Source organism: Marmota monax, unplaced genomic scaffold (genome assembly GCF_021218885.2).
Source record: "Marmota monax isolate L192 unplaced genomic scaffold, Marmota_monax_Labrador192_F-V1.1 WCK01_AAM20220418_F8-fsc00102, whole genome shotgun sequence".
Taxonomy (NCBI): domain Eukaryota; kingdom Metazoa; phylum Chordata; class Mammalia; order Rodentia; family Sciuridae; genus Marmota; species Marmota monax.
This window is the reverse complement of record NW_026692494.1, coordinates 706,401-722,070: the sequence shown is the minus strand read 5'-3', so window position 1 is coordinate 722,070 and position 15,670 is coordinate 706,401. Positions and strand designations below refer to the sequence as shown.

The 15,670-nt window shown below is 40.9% G+C and overlaps 1 protein-coding gene across 1 annotated transcript; it reads right to left on the bottom strand.

Annotated features, from left to right (window-relative positions):
- Window positions 1-250: 250 nt before the first annotated feature.
- Window positions 251-1,204, bottom strand: LOC124092270 (olfactory receptor 7G2-like). The gene has a single exon (XM_046443733.1). It carries the CDS (start codon window positions 1,184-1,186, stop codon window positions 251-253), a length of 936 nt encoding a protein of 311 aa, XP_046299689.1. The 5' UTR covers window positions 1,187-1,204.
- Between the last annotated feature and the right edge of the window lie 14,466 nt (window positions 1,205-15,670).

Sequence of the window (15,670 nt, the reverse complement as noted above, 5' to 3'; positions counted from 1 at the left end):
CACTAAAATAGAACCCCCAACTCAGCCCTGCCTGATGGAGTTAGAGCAACAATATGAAGCTCAGAGATTGAAATCATGTCTGGGGGACAAAAAACACATGCAGATTCGAAATCCAAATTGATAATTGGACAACATGTATCTAGTCATATTTGGAAGAACTTGATAATGAATAAGTAAGGTATGCCAGGTCACCACTATTTCTGTTACTCCAATTGAATCTGGAAACTCAAACCCAAAGAAGATGACATGATCACAGAGAAGGCCTCCCACTGATGAGATGTCTCAGGGCTCCCTTCATTTCCCTGTTCCTCAAGCTATAGATGAAGGGGTTCAGCATTTGAGGGACCACCATGTACATCATTGAAGCCACTACGTTCTTAATGGAAGAGTCAGTCACTGCAGAACTCATGTACACTCCAAAAGCTGTGCCATAGAATAAGGACACAACTAACAGGTGAGACCCACAGGTGGAAAAGGCTTTATACCTTCCATCCATGGATGGCATTTTCAAAACAGAGGACACAATTTGAGTATAAGAGAAAATAATCCCGGAGAGAGGGATGCCAGCAAATAGGCTAGTCACTGAATAAATCAAGAGGTTGTTGATGAGGGTGTCAGAACAGGCCAGCTTGATGAGCTGAACGAGTTCACAGAAGAAGTGGGGGATCCCCAGGTCTGTGCAGAAGGACAGTCGAAGCACCGTCAGAGTGTGCAGAAGGGCATTCATAGTGGTGACCAGTAGGCACAATAGAACCAGCAGGACACAGAGGCAGGGGTTCATGATGGTTGGGTATCTCAGTGGGTGACAAATGGCTACATAGCGGTCATAGGCCATCACCGCAAGGAGGCAACTTTCTAAACCACCAAAAATCAAAACAAAGCAGACCTGGGAGAGGCAGCCTGAGTAACTGATGCTCTGAGTGTGTGTTTGGATGTTCACCAGCGTCTTGGGGATGGTGGTGGTGCTTATACAGATGTCAGTGAGGGACAGGTTGGAGAGGAAGAAGTACATGGGGGTGTGGAGGTGGGGGTCAGAGCTGACGGCCAGGATGATGAGCAGGTTTCCCAGGATGGTGACCAGGTACATGGACAGGAACAGGCTGAAGATGAGGGGCTGCAGGGCTGGGTCATCTGTCAGTCCCAGGAGAAGGAATTCTGAAACAGCTGTGTGGTTTCTGGGTTCCATGTTCCTAGTGAATCCAATGGAAAAAAAAAAAAACGAGGAGAAAAAGACAGAATTGATGTGTTCTATACAAACAACAGCAGAATCAACCAGGATCATAGCAATACAAAATTCTTGATAACATTTTGGACTTTATTTTGTTATACTCTGGGAATGAGGACCCACCACGTATCTTTGTACAAACATTTCCAGTAAACTCACCATCTCTAAAGTTTAATAACTAATGTTCTGAATTTTTCTCACGTATATTGTGAAGCACAGGAATATTCAGATCTTTATTTACATTCTCCCACCATTCCTCTTGTTCAGACCTCCCCTAATCTCCAATGTCTTTATTAAACTTTTTTTTTCCAAATATTGTGCCAAGTGGTTAGACTGTCACTAAGAATCAGATAATTCCTTCAGAATTATCCCAAGCCTTCAAAGGAAAAGAAAGGTCAGAATGAACTTATGCAATCTGTTTTCTTGAGCAATGGTATCCAACTTTGAAGGACTAGTCGCATTACAGATGTATTAGTTCATGCTTTCATCCCACGGACCCATGAGGAAAGTTCACAGACACAAGGTACACTGTCAGTGTTTGCCACAAACAGGATCACAGCTAAGATCCTCTGACTGCTGAGGTGACTCTCTTGATCAATCTCTGGACAGTACAGAACTGCATTGCCAAACCTTCATGAATGTATCATAATAAAATCTTATAATCTCTTTTTAATCTTAAAAAGTTTCTTCCTGAACATAGCCCCCCAAATTCTCTTGATTTTCAGTTCACTGTAGCAGGTAGAGAGCATCCACCCAACTGGATGAGTTCAAATACTAGAAAAATGTCACCTTTCCACGTGAAGCACATAAGACTGCCTTGGAAATGCAGGCAAACTGCTTTAGCAATTAAGTCTAAGAGAGGCTGGGTAACCATGCTGAAGAGATTATCTGCTTTGTCCTAAGCAAACTTCTTCCAATAATCAGATGGATAAATAACAAACAAGTAGCTAAATGAGAGAAAGTGTGAAAAGCAAAAGTTACTATGAAAAGAGAAATAAACAAAATTTTTGGTGTTCATAAAACAGGGGTTTACAAAGTTACAGGCTTAGTTCATCAGGGTTCATAACAGGAATATCCCTGGGAGAAATGTTGTCCTTTCCTGAGGGAGAAAAGGCAGCTATGACAGGAAAAGATGGTTGGTATAACATTAGACTCCCACACACTGATTGGAATCCAGAATCCAGCATGAGATCTATGGGAGCTGGATGAGCAACTCTGGTGTCCTCCCCCCACTGCTTCCACAGGATGAAATTCTCCTAAGGCATCCGCCCCATCTCCAATGCACACACTAAGTGGCCGTCAGACCCCCTCTGACTCCACTCCACCAACAGTGGTGCTCAGCGTCTCACCTGAAGGTCCAAAGCAGGAGGTCTACTCCCCCCCCTAAGTAGACACAAGGACTGAGTTCTGGTCCGGAAGGCTCATCTCTGGAGGAGGCTCAGGTGCTGCTCCCTGGCTGGGGTAGTGCGTCTGAGTGAGGTGGTCACAGGCTGACTCCTGCAGCCTCCATATCCCTGGGGCTCAGTATGCAAAGCTCCTCATTAGAGCAGCTATTTCACCATCATCCTGATCCCAGGAGTGAGTGTCCTTAAAGACCAAGTCAATGGAGGTGAGAAGTTCAGAATCGCTCATGTCCTGTCCCCTGAGGCCAGGAGTCCAGCACTCCGTTCTCCCCTTTGTGGCACACAGAACACCACACAGAGCATTTCTAATAAACTCCAGTTTTCACTTCAAGTTACAAAGGCATCACTATCGGATGAATGATGTCAGGAAGACTGATCCCTATTTTAGAGTAAAAATATGTCCTTTATATGTAAGTATAAAAATAAAAATATAAGCCAGGCATAGTGGATCACAACTGTAATCACAGCAACTCAGGAGGATTGCATGTTCAAGACAAGCCCAGGGAACTCAGCAAGACCCTGTCATAAAATGAATAAAAAATAAATAAAAATTAAAAGGGCTGGGCATGTAGTTCAGTGGCAGAGTGTCCCAGGGTTCCATCCCTAGATATGCAAAAAAAAAATTATGAAAATATTAGCAAAGATTCAAGGTGCTTCTTCTTTCTTCCTTACTTTCTATTTATTTTTGTGGTATTAGGTTTTGAATCCAGATCCCTGCATGCAAACTCCACCACTGAACCACAACTCCAGACTGATTTTCAATTATGAGGCAATCTCACTGCGTTTCCCAGGCTGGCCTCAAACTTGTGATTCCTTTACCTTGTCCTCCCAAGTGTCTGGAATTATAGGTGTGTGCCACTATACCTAACTACAGTGTCTTTTCTTAAAAGTCATGGAGCATTTGCTGAACTTTATCATTAATTCTCTGTATTTTACACTGAAGATTGTAATCTGTTTTCTTTGATGACCACTGAAGGCCAAAATTATAAATGGGGCAGTTACTCCCTATTAAGAATTTTCTAAATATCTTTTCTAATTCTATCACATTAGTTTGCTTTTGTTTATGTTTTTCTTGGTGCATTATAATTATAGATGATAATGGAAATTCATTAAACATATTTGTTCATGCATATAACAATTTAATTCCCTAGTGCCTTCCTTTCCCTCCCTCCATCTACCCCTGATTCCCTTCCTGTACTCTACCAGTACACCTTCTATTATGTTTAATTGTATGTTACAATTCAGACTCAATTGTGATATATTCCTATATGCACATAGCATCATTTGGTAGATTTCATTCCAATTATCTTCCTTTCCCTTCCTTTCTCCCTTGACTGGTGACAATTTTCTCTACTTTATTGGTTTTCTTTGTATTTTAATGAGATCCTCTTTATCATTCCTTTTTTGTTTTCCCTAGTTTACATATATGAGAGAAAACATTTGACCCTTGATTTTCTCAGCCTGACCTTTGTTAGTTAACATAATGTTCTTCAGTTTCATTCATTTGCCAGGAAATTTCATTCTTCTTTATGGCTGAGTGAAACCCCATTGTGTCTATATGCCACTTTTTTATCCATTCATTTGTTGACAGACAACTAGGCTGGCTGCACAACTTGTCTAATGTCAATTGCACTGTTATAAACATTGGCATACATATATTTCTATAGTATTGTGATTTGGGGTAAATATCAAGGAGTAGAATAGATGGTTCATATGGAGTTTCCACTCCTAATCTTTTGAGGAATCCACGTTCTGATTTCCATTGTGGTTGTGCTAATTTGGAGAACCACCAACAATGTGTAAGTGTTACTTTTCCCAGTATCCCCACTAGTATTTATTATCATTATTTCTATTTTTGGCAATGTCTATTCTAAATGGGGTGACATGAAATTTCAGTGTAGTTTTGATTTGCATTTACCTGATTGCTAAAAATGTTGAACATTTTTCATATATTTCCTAGCCATTTGCATATCCTTTTTGAGAAATATTTAGTTCATTTTCTCATTTGTTAATTGGATAAAATTTTTGGTGTCCAAATACACACACACACACACACACACACACACACACACACATATATATATATATATATTCATCCTCTGTCAGAAGAGGAACTAGCAGAAGCAGAAACTGGGTACAGTGCTTACAGTGCTGCACATCTATAATCCAAGCAATTCAGGAGGCTGAGACAGCAGGATCATAAATTCAAGGAACTCTCAGCAATTTAGCTAGACCATCAACAACTTAACAAGACTGTGTCTTAAATTTTTAAAATAAAATTAAAAGGACTTGGGATAAGGATTTGGAAAATAGCTCAGTGATAAAGTGCACCCGGGTTAAATCCCTAGTACAGGAAAAAAAAAAGTAGTTAGCAAAGATTTTCTCCCATTCTGTAGACTCTCTTTTCATGCTTTAGATTAGTTTCTTTGCTGTACAGAGCTTTTTAATTTGAGACCAGCCCACTTATTGATTCTTGGTTTTATTTCTTGAGCTTTAAGAATCATATTAAGAAAGTCGATGCCTGCATTTACATGTTGGATTGTTGACTCTGTAATATCTTCTAGCAGAGTTTCTTGTCTAATTTTTTGGTCTTCAATCCACTTTGAGTTGATTTTTGTGCAGGGGGAGAGAGAGAGAGATCTAATGTCTACATACAGATATCCAATTTTCCTAGTACTCAAGAAAATATAATCCAAGGTATCCTGACTGCCGAAAAATTACTAAAGTAAAATCCAGTAAGGAATACAAAGAAAATCTGGCACACTGCCAGATTGGGTTTTACTCTAAGAATGCAAGGTTGGTTCATTCTCTATAGAACCATAACATACACTCCTAAAACTGTGTCAGGTCTCTACTCAAATGTCAACTTTTCAGTGAAACTTTGCTTCATCTTTCTCTGTACGATTATAATAATTTTAACACTTTCTTACCTGATTCCCCAATGTGTACTCTCCATAACATCTAGTAGTTGATACCTTTCTCATAGCATCAGGTTGGGCAGCCAGGGGAGACTCAGAGCAAAAATTGGCATGTACAGATTTATTAGGGCGTGCACATGGTATCAATGCTTATGAAAAAAATGAGATAAAGACAAGATTAGGAAAGTCCTGAGCTGAAATATGACACTTTTCCAATGTCCATGTCCATGTTTGGATATGAGGTGCCCCTTATACCTTCTGCATTGATGCAGAAATATTCAGATTAAATGATTGCTTATGAGAGCTGTAACATAATCAGTCCATCCTACTTTTTAAATTTTTTTTTTGAGAGAGAGAGAAAGAGAGAGAATTTAAAAAAAATTTTTTTTAAAGTTTTTGGCGGACACAACATCTTTGTTTGTATGTGGTGCTGATGATCGAACCCAGGCCGCATGCATGCCAGGTGAGCGCACTACCACTTGAGCCACATCCCCAGCCCAGTACATCCTACTTTTAATGGACTGTGTGGCAAAGGTAGGCAATTGAGGCACAAGTGGAGGAGGTGGGTTGCTGGGGTGTGCCCTGGAAGGGTTGATTCCCTGTGGTACCTCTCCCCACAATTCCTAGCTACTGGGAATGGAGCAGCACTCCTCCCTCCACCATACCCTTCTGCCATGATGTTCTTCCTCCCCTCAGGCCTAGAGCAATGGTGTTGACTGACCATGAACTGAATCTCTAAAATTGTGTGCCCAAATCAACTTTTCTTCCTCTAAGTTTTTCTTGTCAGATATTTTGGTCACAGTGATAAAAAGATGACTATCATGGTGTCCATTCATCTGGCAAAGCAATATGGAGATGAGATGTAGCTGGAGAACTGTCCCATATTGTGGCAAATGGACCAGGTTTTAAGTTGTGTATTGATCAGCCTTTGGTTGCATCCTTGGGAAGGAAGCATGAATTTCAGTACAGTAATAATTTTCTTCTGGGGAAGTCCCAGAAAAGGGCTAACAATGACGAGCTGCCTGCCAGCAGTACTCCCAGAAGGTGGGGTAATACATCTAGTAGCACATCACAGTGCCAGCTACACTTACATTTCTTATTTATTGCATATTGCTACCCTCATGGGTGAATGCCCCCAGAGGAAAAGAATTCCCATCAGTTCTTGTACCATTGCATATGCAGAATCTAGAACAGAACATGGCTATACTGAGCTATCAGCTTTTGTGGAATTAATGAATAAACAAACAAACATCTACTGGGAAAAAAATATTTCCACTATAACTGGAGTGCCTAGTGGTAGAGACTTTCACACATATCTTTCTTTTCTTTTTTAAACATTTTATTTTTGCCATGCTGGGCGCTCTATCACTGAGCAACATCCACAGCACTTTTTATGTTTTACTTGGACACTGTGTGTGTGTGTGTGTGTGTGTATACTTACCCATGCTAGGCAAGTGTTCTACCACTGAGCTGTGTCACTGCTCAGTTTATTTTATTTTGAGACAGGGTCTCAGTAATTCACCAACTGGCCTCTAACTTGCAATCCTCCTGCCTCAGCCTCTGAAGTAGCTGGGATTACAGGCATGAGCCACCTCACCTGTCTTGAACTTCTTGATATATGAAATTCCATACACACATGCAGCATGAACCAATCAAATCTAACCACCCTTTTCTACCCTCTCCCAACTGCAAACCCTTCCTATTCTCTAGGAATCACTAGTCTACTTTAAAGTCAACTTTTATTTCTTAGTTCTTACATATGAAGGAGAGCATGTGGTACCTGTAGTCCTGTGTCTAGCTCATTTTGTTTAACATAATGTCCTCCATTTCTATCTGTTTTGCTGTAAATGAGAGGACTGTAACAGGGACCCTTTAAAATTAAAAGCTCCAGATTGACTTTTGCCCTTCCATTTCCTAGTAAAAGTTTTTATGTTTTTGTTTTTGTTTTCCCCTCAATGAACTTTCTCAAGTGGAAACTGAAAAACTATCCCGCTGCCTAGGTGGGCACCAGGGAAACAGGAATTCTGACATGTCCTATGGCCAGCACAGCCTGTGCTGTGTACTAAATCTATGTATACATGTTTCCTGACTTTTGCTTCTGGGAGTTGTGACCCCCTGTGTAGGACTGGTGGAGGTGAGCTACCTGTCTTTCTAGGTTTAGCCACTATTCAATTCACTTTTTCTTTTTACATTTCTGCTTATTTCTTATGTGGGAGGGCAATCAAATGCAGTCAGCTGAGCTTTCCTGATTTGCCTGCCAGTAAAAAAAATCATTTTTCTATTCATAGAAAATGAATAATACTCCATTGTGTATGCATACCAAATTTTTCTCATTCACTTATATGTTGATGGACAGGGAACCTTATCTATTGTGAATAGTGCCACAATAAACAATGGCATGCTGGTGCCCCTTTGGTATACTGATTTCCTTTCCTTTGGAGAGATACCCAGAGCTGGGATAGCTGGATCTGATTGAAGAGCTTTCTCAGAGTGGGGATGTAGCCTAGTGGTAAAGTGCTCTCCCAGCTCGTGTGATGCCCTGAGTTCAATCCACAGCATGTGAAAACACGCACACACACACACACACACACACACAGACTAAAGTACAAAACAGAAGTCTCTTTCAATGTTTCTTTTTTATTATGGTGTGTGTGTGTGTGTGTGTGTGTGTGTGTGTGTGTGTTGCTAGGGATGGAATGCAGGGTCTTACACAGGAACTTTCTTATTGTTTTTATACCAGAAAGGGCAGCAGGAGACTCTCCTGGCTATGGACTCACATGGTTGGTTATAGATCCATCGCTGTAGGGGAGACACTGAGATTCAAGGAAAGGAGGTGAGTATATCCCCGGTCAGCTTGCCCTTTGGTTTGATGGAGGGTCCTGGTGGATTCCAAATGAGTCCTCTTTCTTACCACTCAGGTGTTGTTCTGTGGATGTTCTCTCTCCCTCCTATCTCCTCTTTCTTCCCTGCCTCGCCAACCTCTTCAACACACATTATTTCATTTGTGCTGAGGAAGGAACCCAGGGCCTCACACATGCTAAGCAAGCACTGAGCTACACCTCCAGTCCCAGGCTCATGCCCTTCTCTGGAAGGATCATGTCGGGATTGAGGATCTCTGCTCAAGTCCTACTAACAGGGAAACAAGGATGTGGGCTCCTTCACCTGAATCTCTGCCTCCTTTTTGCAACTGTCTCCTTTGCTCTGAGTCACCTGAGATTCCTGGGGCAACAGGACTGATCAATAAGCATTTTGTGAGGCAACAGAAACTTTCTTATCACCAAAAATGCCCGGCCTGCCAAACCCTGAGATGAAGGTCTATGAGACCATGCCTGGTCAAGATGGTCTGCTTTGACAGCTGTGCAAAGCCTCTAACAATGCAACCCCTGAACGTTTACCCTCATTCTCTTCTACATAATTAAACCTCAAAGTTTGCCAGATCCTTAATAACAAGGCTATTGGCTCTTGTCTCCCTGGTTGTCCTGATTAGAGCTCCTTTTCTGCTTTTCCCCATTACTTTTTCTATTTGTCATTCAGGATGATTGTCAGGACCTGATGACTTGTCTGACACCTCCTTGCTGAGTCAGGCCTCTGGCCTAGGACTCCAGTAATAATAGTAATATTTAAAAGCCCTTTTTATTTTTAAACAAGCTGGTCTCTAACTTATGATCCTCCTGCCTCTGCCTTCCAAATAGCTGGATTACAGGTGTGCCCCACTGGGACTGTCCCACACTAATTATTACTGTGACACTTGTGTGTGTGTGTAGGCCAGGACAAATTTCCCTTTTGCCACATGGCTTCCTATTGTTGAATCAGCAGCAACAATAATTATAGCTGTTATCTCTAGAGTAGTCACCATATCTCTAGGCCCTTAGGTCTTTTCTTAAAGCCCATCATGCATTATTCATAGAAAATGCACAAGCAAACTTGGCTCAGCTTCACTTTCTCTCTGTTTGAGTAGATTAATATCCTTCTTCCCTTGCTTCATAAAACATCATGTGGTCTGTGATCCTGAAAGTGGCCTGAAAGTCAGCACTGACCCTGAAGTGCCCTTCCCCTGCCCAGCCAGTGTGGATGCACAGGGAACACTGCTCTCTCCTCTCCTTTGCTCTCTCCAGAGCCCCTCCCTCCACTTCTGTCATGAGCATGTCTCCTTCCAAAGCTCACATTCTACATGAATAATATCAGTTGTATAGGTTTAAAAAATCTCAACTAATAGTATAACCATTTTTTTAAAGATCACATAGAAATTATCATATGGGTGTGGCATTTACATGACAGATAAAATAGAGACTCATTCTGTCTTTTTGATAAAGTTCTTCATTTCAGAAACAAATAGCAAACTACAGTCCAAAATGCCGCAGTCTGGCTGGGCACAATCAGGAGCCACTTGTCAAAAGAAACTAACTTTATTTTTAGAACCACACACGACAAACAAAATAGTCTCTCAGGAAAAACCCTCAGAGCCTCAACTGCCACCACCGGCTTTCCCCAAGCCTCTCTCTCCCCCACAAGCTTCTCTCCACCTCCCACAATCCTCCTGCTCTTGAGGCCGATTGGCTGGGTCACGTGGGCGGAGCCAAAAAAGTCCCCCAATGAGCAGCTCCGTGGTCTGAAAGGGCAGGGAAACAGTCCAATGAGCATCACCGCAGAGGAGCCAATCAGCTAGATGTTGCTGGGGCCGAGGAGCCAATCAGCTAGATGTTGCTGGGGCTGCTGTGAGCCAATCATCAGCCGGCAGCTGGAAGTTTGCTGGCAGCTGGAAGTTTGCTGGGGCCCCTCAGGCTGTGGCTCTCAACATCTCCCCCTCTCTGTTTAAACAACAAGCATGTGGCTTAGGGACCGTGCCTGTTAGGCAGTCCAATTCAACATATGGTCCTTACCCGTCATCGGATGAACTGACCTCTAGGCGTCAGCCTCCTGTCTTAGGTTGGTACCACTGCAATTGGATCATACCCGTCACTGACTACCGGTCCAGCATACAGCCATACTTGTGGATAGGCCTTTGCACCTGTGGGGGGGTGAGGTTCTTTGCCTCACCTCTGTTGGCCCCCAAATTTTAGACCATCACTAGTAGAGGAGGATGCATGACATTAAGCCAATTGAGGGCTCCTTTGAAAAATTGTACCACCGGTGACATCATCAGCAAAAATACCCCAACACTACCATAAGTCGCTGCACCAACAGATAGTTCACAATGCATACAGGTGAGCTCACAATGTGTCCAGGCAAGTTCTGCAAGCAGTTCAGTGATGGCTATTGTAGAAGCTGTAGATTGGTTTTATCTTTGACTTCACCAGCACTGGGATGAAGATAGGAATTCTGGCAATAATGGCTAAAGAAAAAATTATGTAACATTCCAGAAGGCACTAAAAGAAAACAATTTTCTTAACAATTTACATTGTCTTCAATGTTTAGAGTAAAAAGGGTTATTTTAAGTTTATCTTTGGGGAATATATACCCCTTCCCAATTCCTTCTTTTTGCTTTAATAAGTACATTTTAATAGTTTGATGAGCTCTTTCAACTATGCCTTGTCCCTGTGGATTGTATGGGATTCCTGTTATATGAGTAATGCCAAATGTTGAGCAAAATTGTTTAAAAGAGGTAGAAGTATAACCAGGGGCATTATCTGTTTTTAACTGTTTTGGAACACCCACAGTGGCAAAATTTTGTAAGCAATGAGCTATAACATCTTTAGTTTTTTCTCCGGCATGAAGGGAGCCCATCAAAAATCCAGAAGAAGTATCAACTGTAACATGCAAATATTTTAATTTTCCAAATTCTGGCAAGTGTGTGACGTCCATCTGCCAAATATGGTTAGGTATCAATCCTCTAGGATTGACTCCAAGATTAACTTGTGGTAAAAAGGTCACACAATTTTGACATTGTTTTATTATTTGTCTAGCTTGTTCCTTGGTTATTTTAAAACGCTTTTGTAAAGTATTAGCATTGACATGGAACTTTTTATGAAAATTTATAGCTTCTTCTAGTGTAGAGAAAATATGTATGTCATGTGTAGTTTTATCTGCTAAATCATTGCCCAAACTAAGGACTCCAGGCAATCCTGTATGTGCCCTGATATGTCCTATAAAGAATGGATCTTTTCTGTCCCAGATTAGACTTTGTATAGTGGAAAGCAAAGAGAAAACAGTAGAAGAAGGGGAAATCCTACCAGCATCTTCAAGAGATACTATAGCATTAACTACATACTGACTATCAGAAAATAAATTAAATACAGAATCTTTAAACATCACAAAAGCTTGTAAAACTGCATTAAGCTCTACCTTTTGAGCTGATTGTTTGGGTACTAAAAATGTAAAAGTTTGATCAGGGGTAACTACTGCTGCTGTACCATTATTTGACCCATCAGTGAATATATTTGGAGCATTCATGATAGGTGTTTTTCTTGTCATTTTTGGAAAAATTACAGGATGCAATGACCAAAAAGACAATAAAGGATTAGATGGTAAGTGGTTATCAAATGAAACATTAGATTTACACATGATTATTGCCCAAGTATTTAACTCATTAGCTAACATCAATTTGATTCATAGTATATGGAGTAATAATTTTATTGGGAGAAATTCCAAACACTCCCTTTGCTGCTTTTATTCCTTTGAGTATTAATTGTCCTACAGCCTCAGGATACCTAGTAAGAATAGTGTTAGGAGAATAAGATAAATGTATCCATAATAATGGACCTTCTTGCCAAAATACTCCTGTAGGAATATTTTTTGTTGGTAGTACAATAAATAATAAAGGCAAACTTATATCAATTCTATCCAAATGCATATTTTCCATATATGTTTCAATGATTTTTAATGCCTTTCTTGCTTCAGGCGTTAACATTCGGGGTGAATTTGGATCTGATGGACCTTTTAGGATATCAAATAAAGGTCCCAACTCTCCTGTTGGTATACCTAAATAAGGCCTTATCCAATTTATGTCTCCTAATAACTTTTGAAAGTCATTAAGTGATTTGAGTTGATCTACTCGTATTTGAATTTTTGGTGGACGGACCATGGTTGAGGATAATAGAACTCCTAAATAATTAATTGGAAAATTTAATTGTACTTTATCTATTGCTATCTCTAGATTATAATTTTTTAATAAGTTTGTAAGTGTGGCATAACATTCTAGCAATGTGTTTTTATCTTTGTGTGCTAATAATACATCATCCATATAGTGAAATATTTGTAGTTCAGGATTTTGATTTCTACGTGGCTGGATTACTTTGTTAACATAAATTTGACACATAGTTGGGCTGTTAGCCATCCCTTGAGGGAGTACTTTCCATTCATATCTCTGATCAGGACCTTCATGATTCAGTGCAGGGATAGTAAATGCAAAACGTGGACTATCCTCAGGATGAATTGGAATTGAAAAAAAACAATCTTTAATATCTATAACTAAAACATACCAGGTTTTTGGCAAAGCAGAGAACTGAGGAATCCCTGATTGAGCAGGTCCCATAATAACCATCTCATTATTAATGGCTCTTAAATCTTGCAGTAATCTCCATTTACCAGATTTCTTTTTGATGACAAAAATGGGAGTATTATGGGGAGATACAGGAGGTTGTATATGTCCTTCTGCTAATTGTTGTTTGACCAGGTCATGGGCTGCTTGTATCTTTTCTTTAGTCAGGGGCCACTGAGGAACCCATACTGGTCTTTCTGATTTCCAAGTAATTTTTATTGTCTCAGTGGCCCTTTCTGAAAATCCAACCCATGTCTGTCTGTTCCTTGATCTATTTGTATTGGTGCTGCTATACCTTGTTCTTGTTTTTCTAATCTTTTTCCTTTCCTAAAACCTTGTCTAGTCATAATAGTGGGTGCATTTTGGTTGATGTTATTTGTTAATGTCAAACCTAATTGATCTAGGACATCTCGTCCCCATAAATTTACGGGAAGATGATCCAATACATATGGCTGTATAGTTCCTTCCAATCTAATACCATTGCACTTCTATGGGGATTAGTTGCCACTCCTAGGCCTCGAAGCGTTTGAGTGGCTTGTTGTAATGGCCAATGTTTTGGCCATTCTTGACGAGAGATGATGCTAAGGTCTGCACCTGTATCCAGTAGCCCATTAAATTCATGTCCTTGAATATTTAGTTTTAGCATGGGGCGAGAATCTAAATTTAAAGAAAGCATAGCCCAATCTACACCTGTGGAGCCTAATCCCTTGGAACCTCTTTCTACAGTACGACTGGAAAATTTATCATGTAGGCTGGGTATTATTAGTAACTGTGCTATTCTATCTCCTGGTGAAATTACTGATATACCCTTTGGAGAACTGGCTATAATTTTTATTTCACCTTCATAATCGGGATCAATTACCCCAGGACTTATCATAAGTCCTTTTAGAGTAGAAGAGCTGCGTCCCAATAATAAGCCTACTGTTCCTTTGGGAAGAGGTCCTTTCACCCCTGTGGGAATGATTTGAACTCCCATCTCTGGAGTTAGTACTGCTCTGGCGGAGGCGCAGATGTCCAACCCTGCGCTCCCTCTGGTTTGTCTGATGAGGGATCTGATGGACAATGTGTCCTGGGCACTACCCTGATGGGGTTGCTGGGTTCCTCCAGTGCTCCGTATATTTGTGGTTTTGGGCCCCGGAGCATTGGGCCCCCCTGTCCGTTTTTTGGCAATGGAGCCCGATGCCTTTCTCCACGATATCGTGGATAAATACCTGGTCCTTGTTCGTTTTTTGATAATGGAGTACCCTCTATGGTGGTTTGAGAACGGCATTCATTAGCCCAATGTCTCCCTCTACGGCATCGTGGGCAAATACCCGGTATTCTATTCCTTTGATACCTACTTTTGTTAAACCCTCCTCCAATGGGGCAATTCCTTTTAAAATGTCCTGTTTGTTCACAATTGTAGCATGTTCTTGGCCTGGCATCTAAAGCCTGTTTTACTGCAGCTGCCACAATTTGCCCTTGTTCATTAATGTCTCTGGCATCTAAAGCCTGTTTTACTGCAGCTGCCATGACTTGCTCTTGTTCATTAATGTCTCTACATAATTTAATATATGTGTTTAAATCTTCATGTTTCTATGGTCTAATGATATCTCTGCACCAACGATTCGCTTGCTCATAAGCCAGGTGTTTTAGTAATGGCATTGCTTGTTCTGTATTCCCAAAAACTCTGGTAGCTGTTTGAATAAGCCTATCTACAAATTCAGCATAAGGTTCATTAGCTCCTTGTATGACCTTAGATAATTGACCTTGTAAACCTCCATGTCCTTGTAAAGTCTTCCATGCCTTAATTGCATCTGCAGCAATTTGTGCGTATACGCCAGGATCATATGCAATTTGTTGCTGCTGATCCTCATAAGGTCCCTTTCCTAACAACATATCTAGATTTCTCTGAGGATAACTAGCTGCTGCATTTCGCCTAGCCGTCTCCTTGCAAAATTCCTCATTGGTAACCTTCCATAACAGGTATTGTCCTCCATTTAGCACAGCTTTACACATATTAGCCCAATCTGCTGGCGTCATGTTCAAGTTGTTAATGGATTCGACCAAGCTTACAGTGAAGGGTGCTTGAGGACCATAGGTTGTTACAGCCTCTTTTAGCTGCTTCACTGTTTTGAAATTTAAAACTTGGTAAAATCGCTGCCCTCCTGCCTCAAATACAGGGCATGTTAATATTTGAGACCTTGTCTCAGGATCCCAACTATCAACTGCGGGGGTTGGGGGCCTCCCAGCATATGGAGGTGGCGCTGTTAGTTGGACACTTACGCCCTCTGGTGATAGAAAGGTGTTAGTAGCAGTCTCCTGTAGAGGTGGTGCTGTTGGTTGGACACTTACACCCTCTGGTGATAGAAAGGTGTTAGTAGCAGTCTCCTGTTGTAACTTTCCCCCTAATGGCTTTTTCTGTTTTACACTTTCTTTCTCTGTCTGACTAGCTTGAGAGGCCTTCTCTTTTACTTGAATCTTTTCCTCTGTCTGACTAACTTGAGAGACCTTCTCTTTTACTTGAATCAATATGTCTTCTCCTTCCTCTACCATTGTCTGAACTGAAGGCTTTGGACTAAGCAAACAAGATACGAATGTCCACAATGGCAATGTGCCAACTGGCAGAGTCCCTGGGCTTTTCTTTTCTATTCTTTTTAAATCTTCA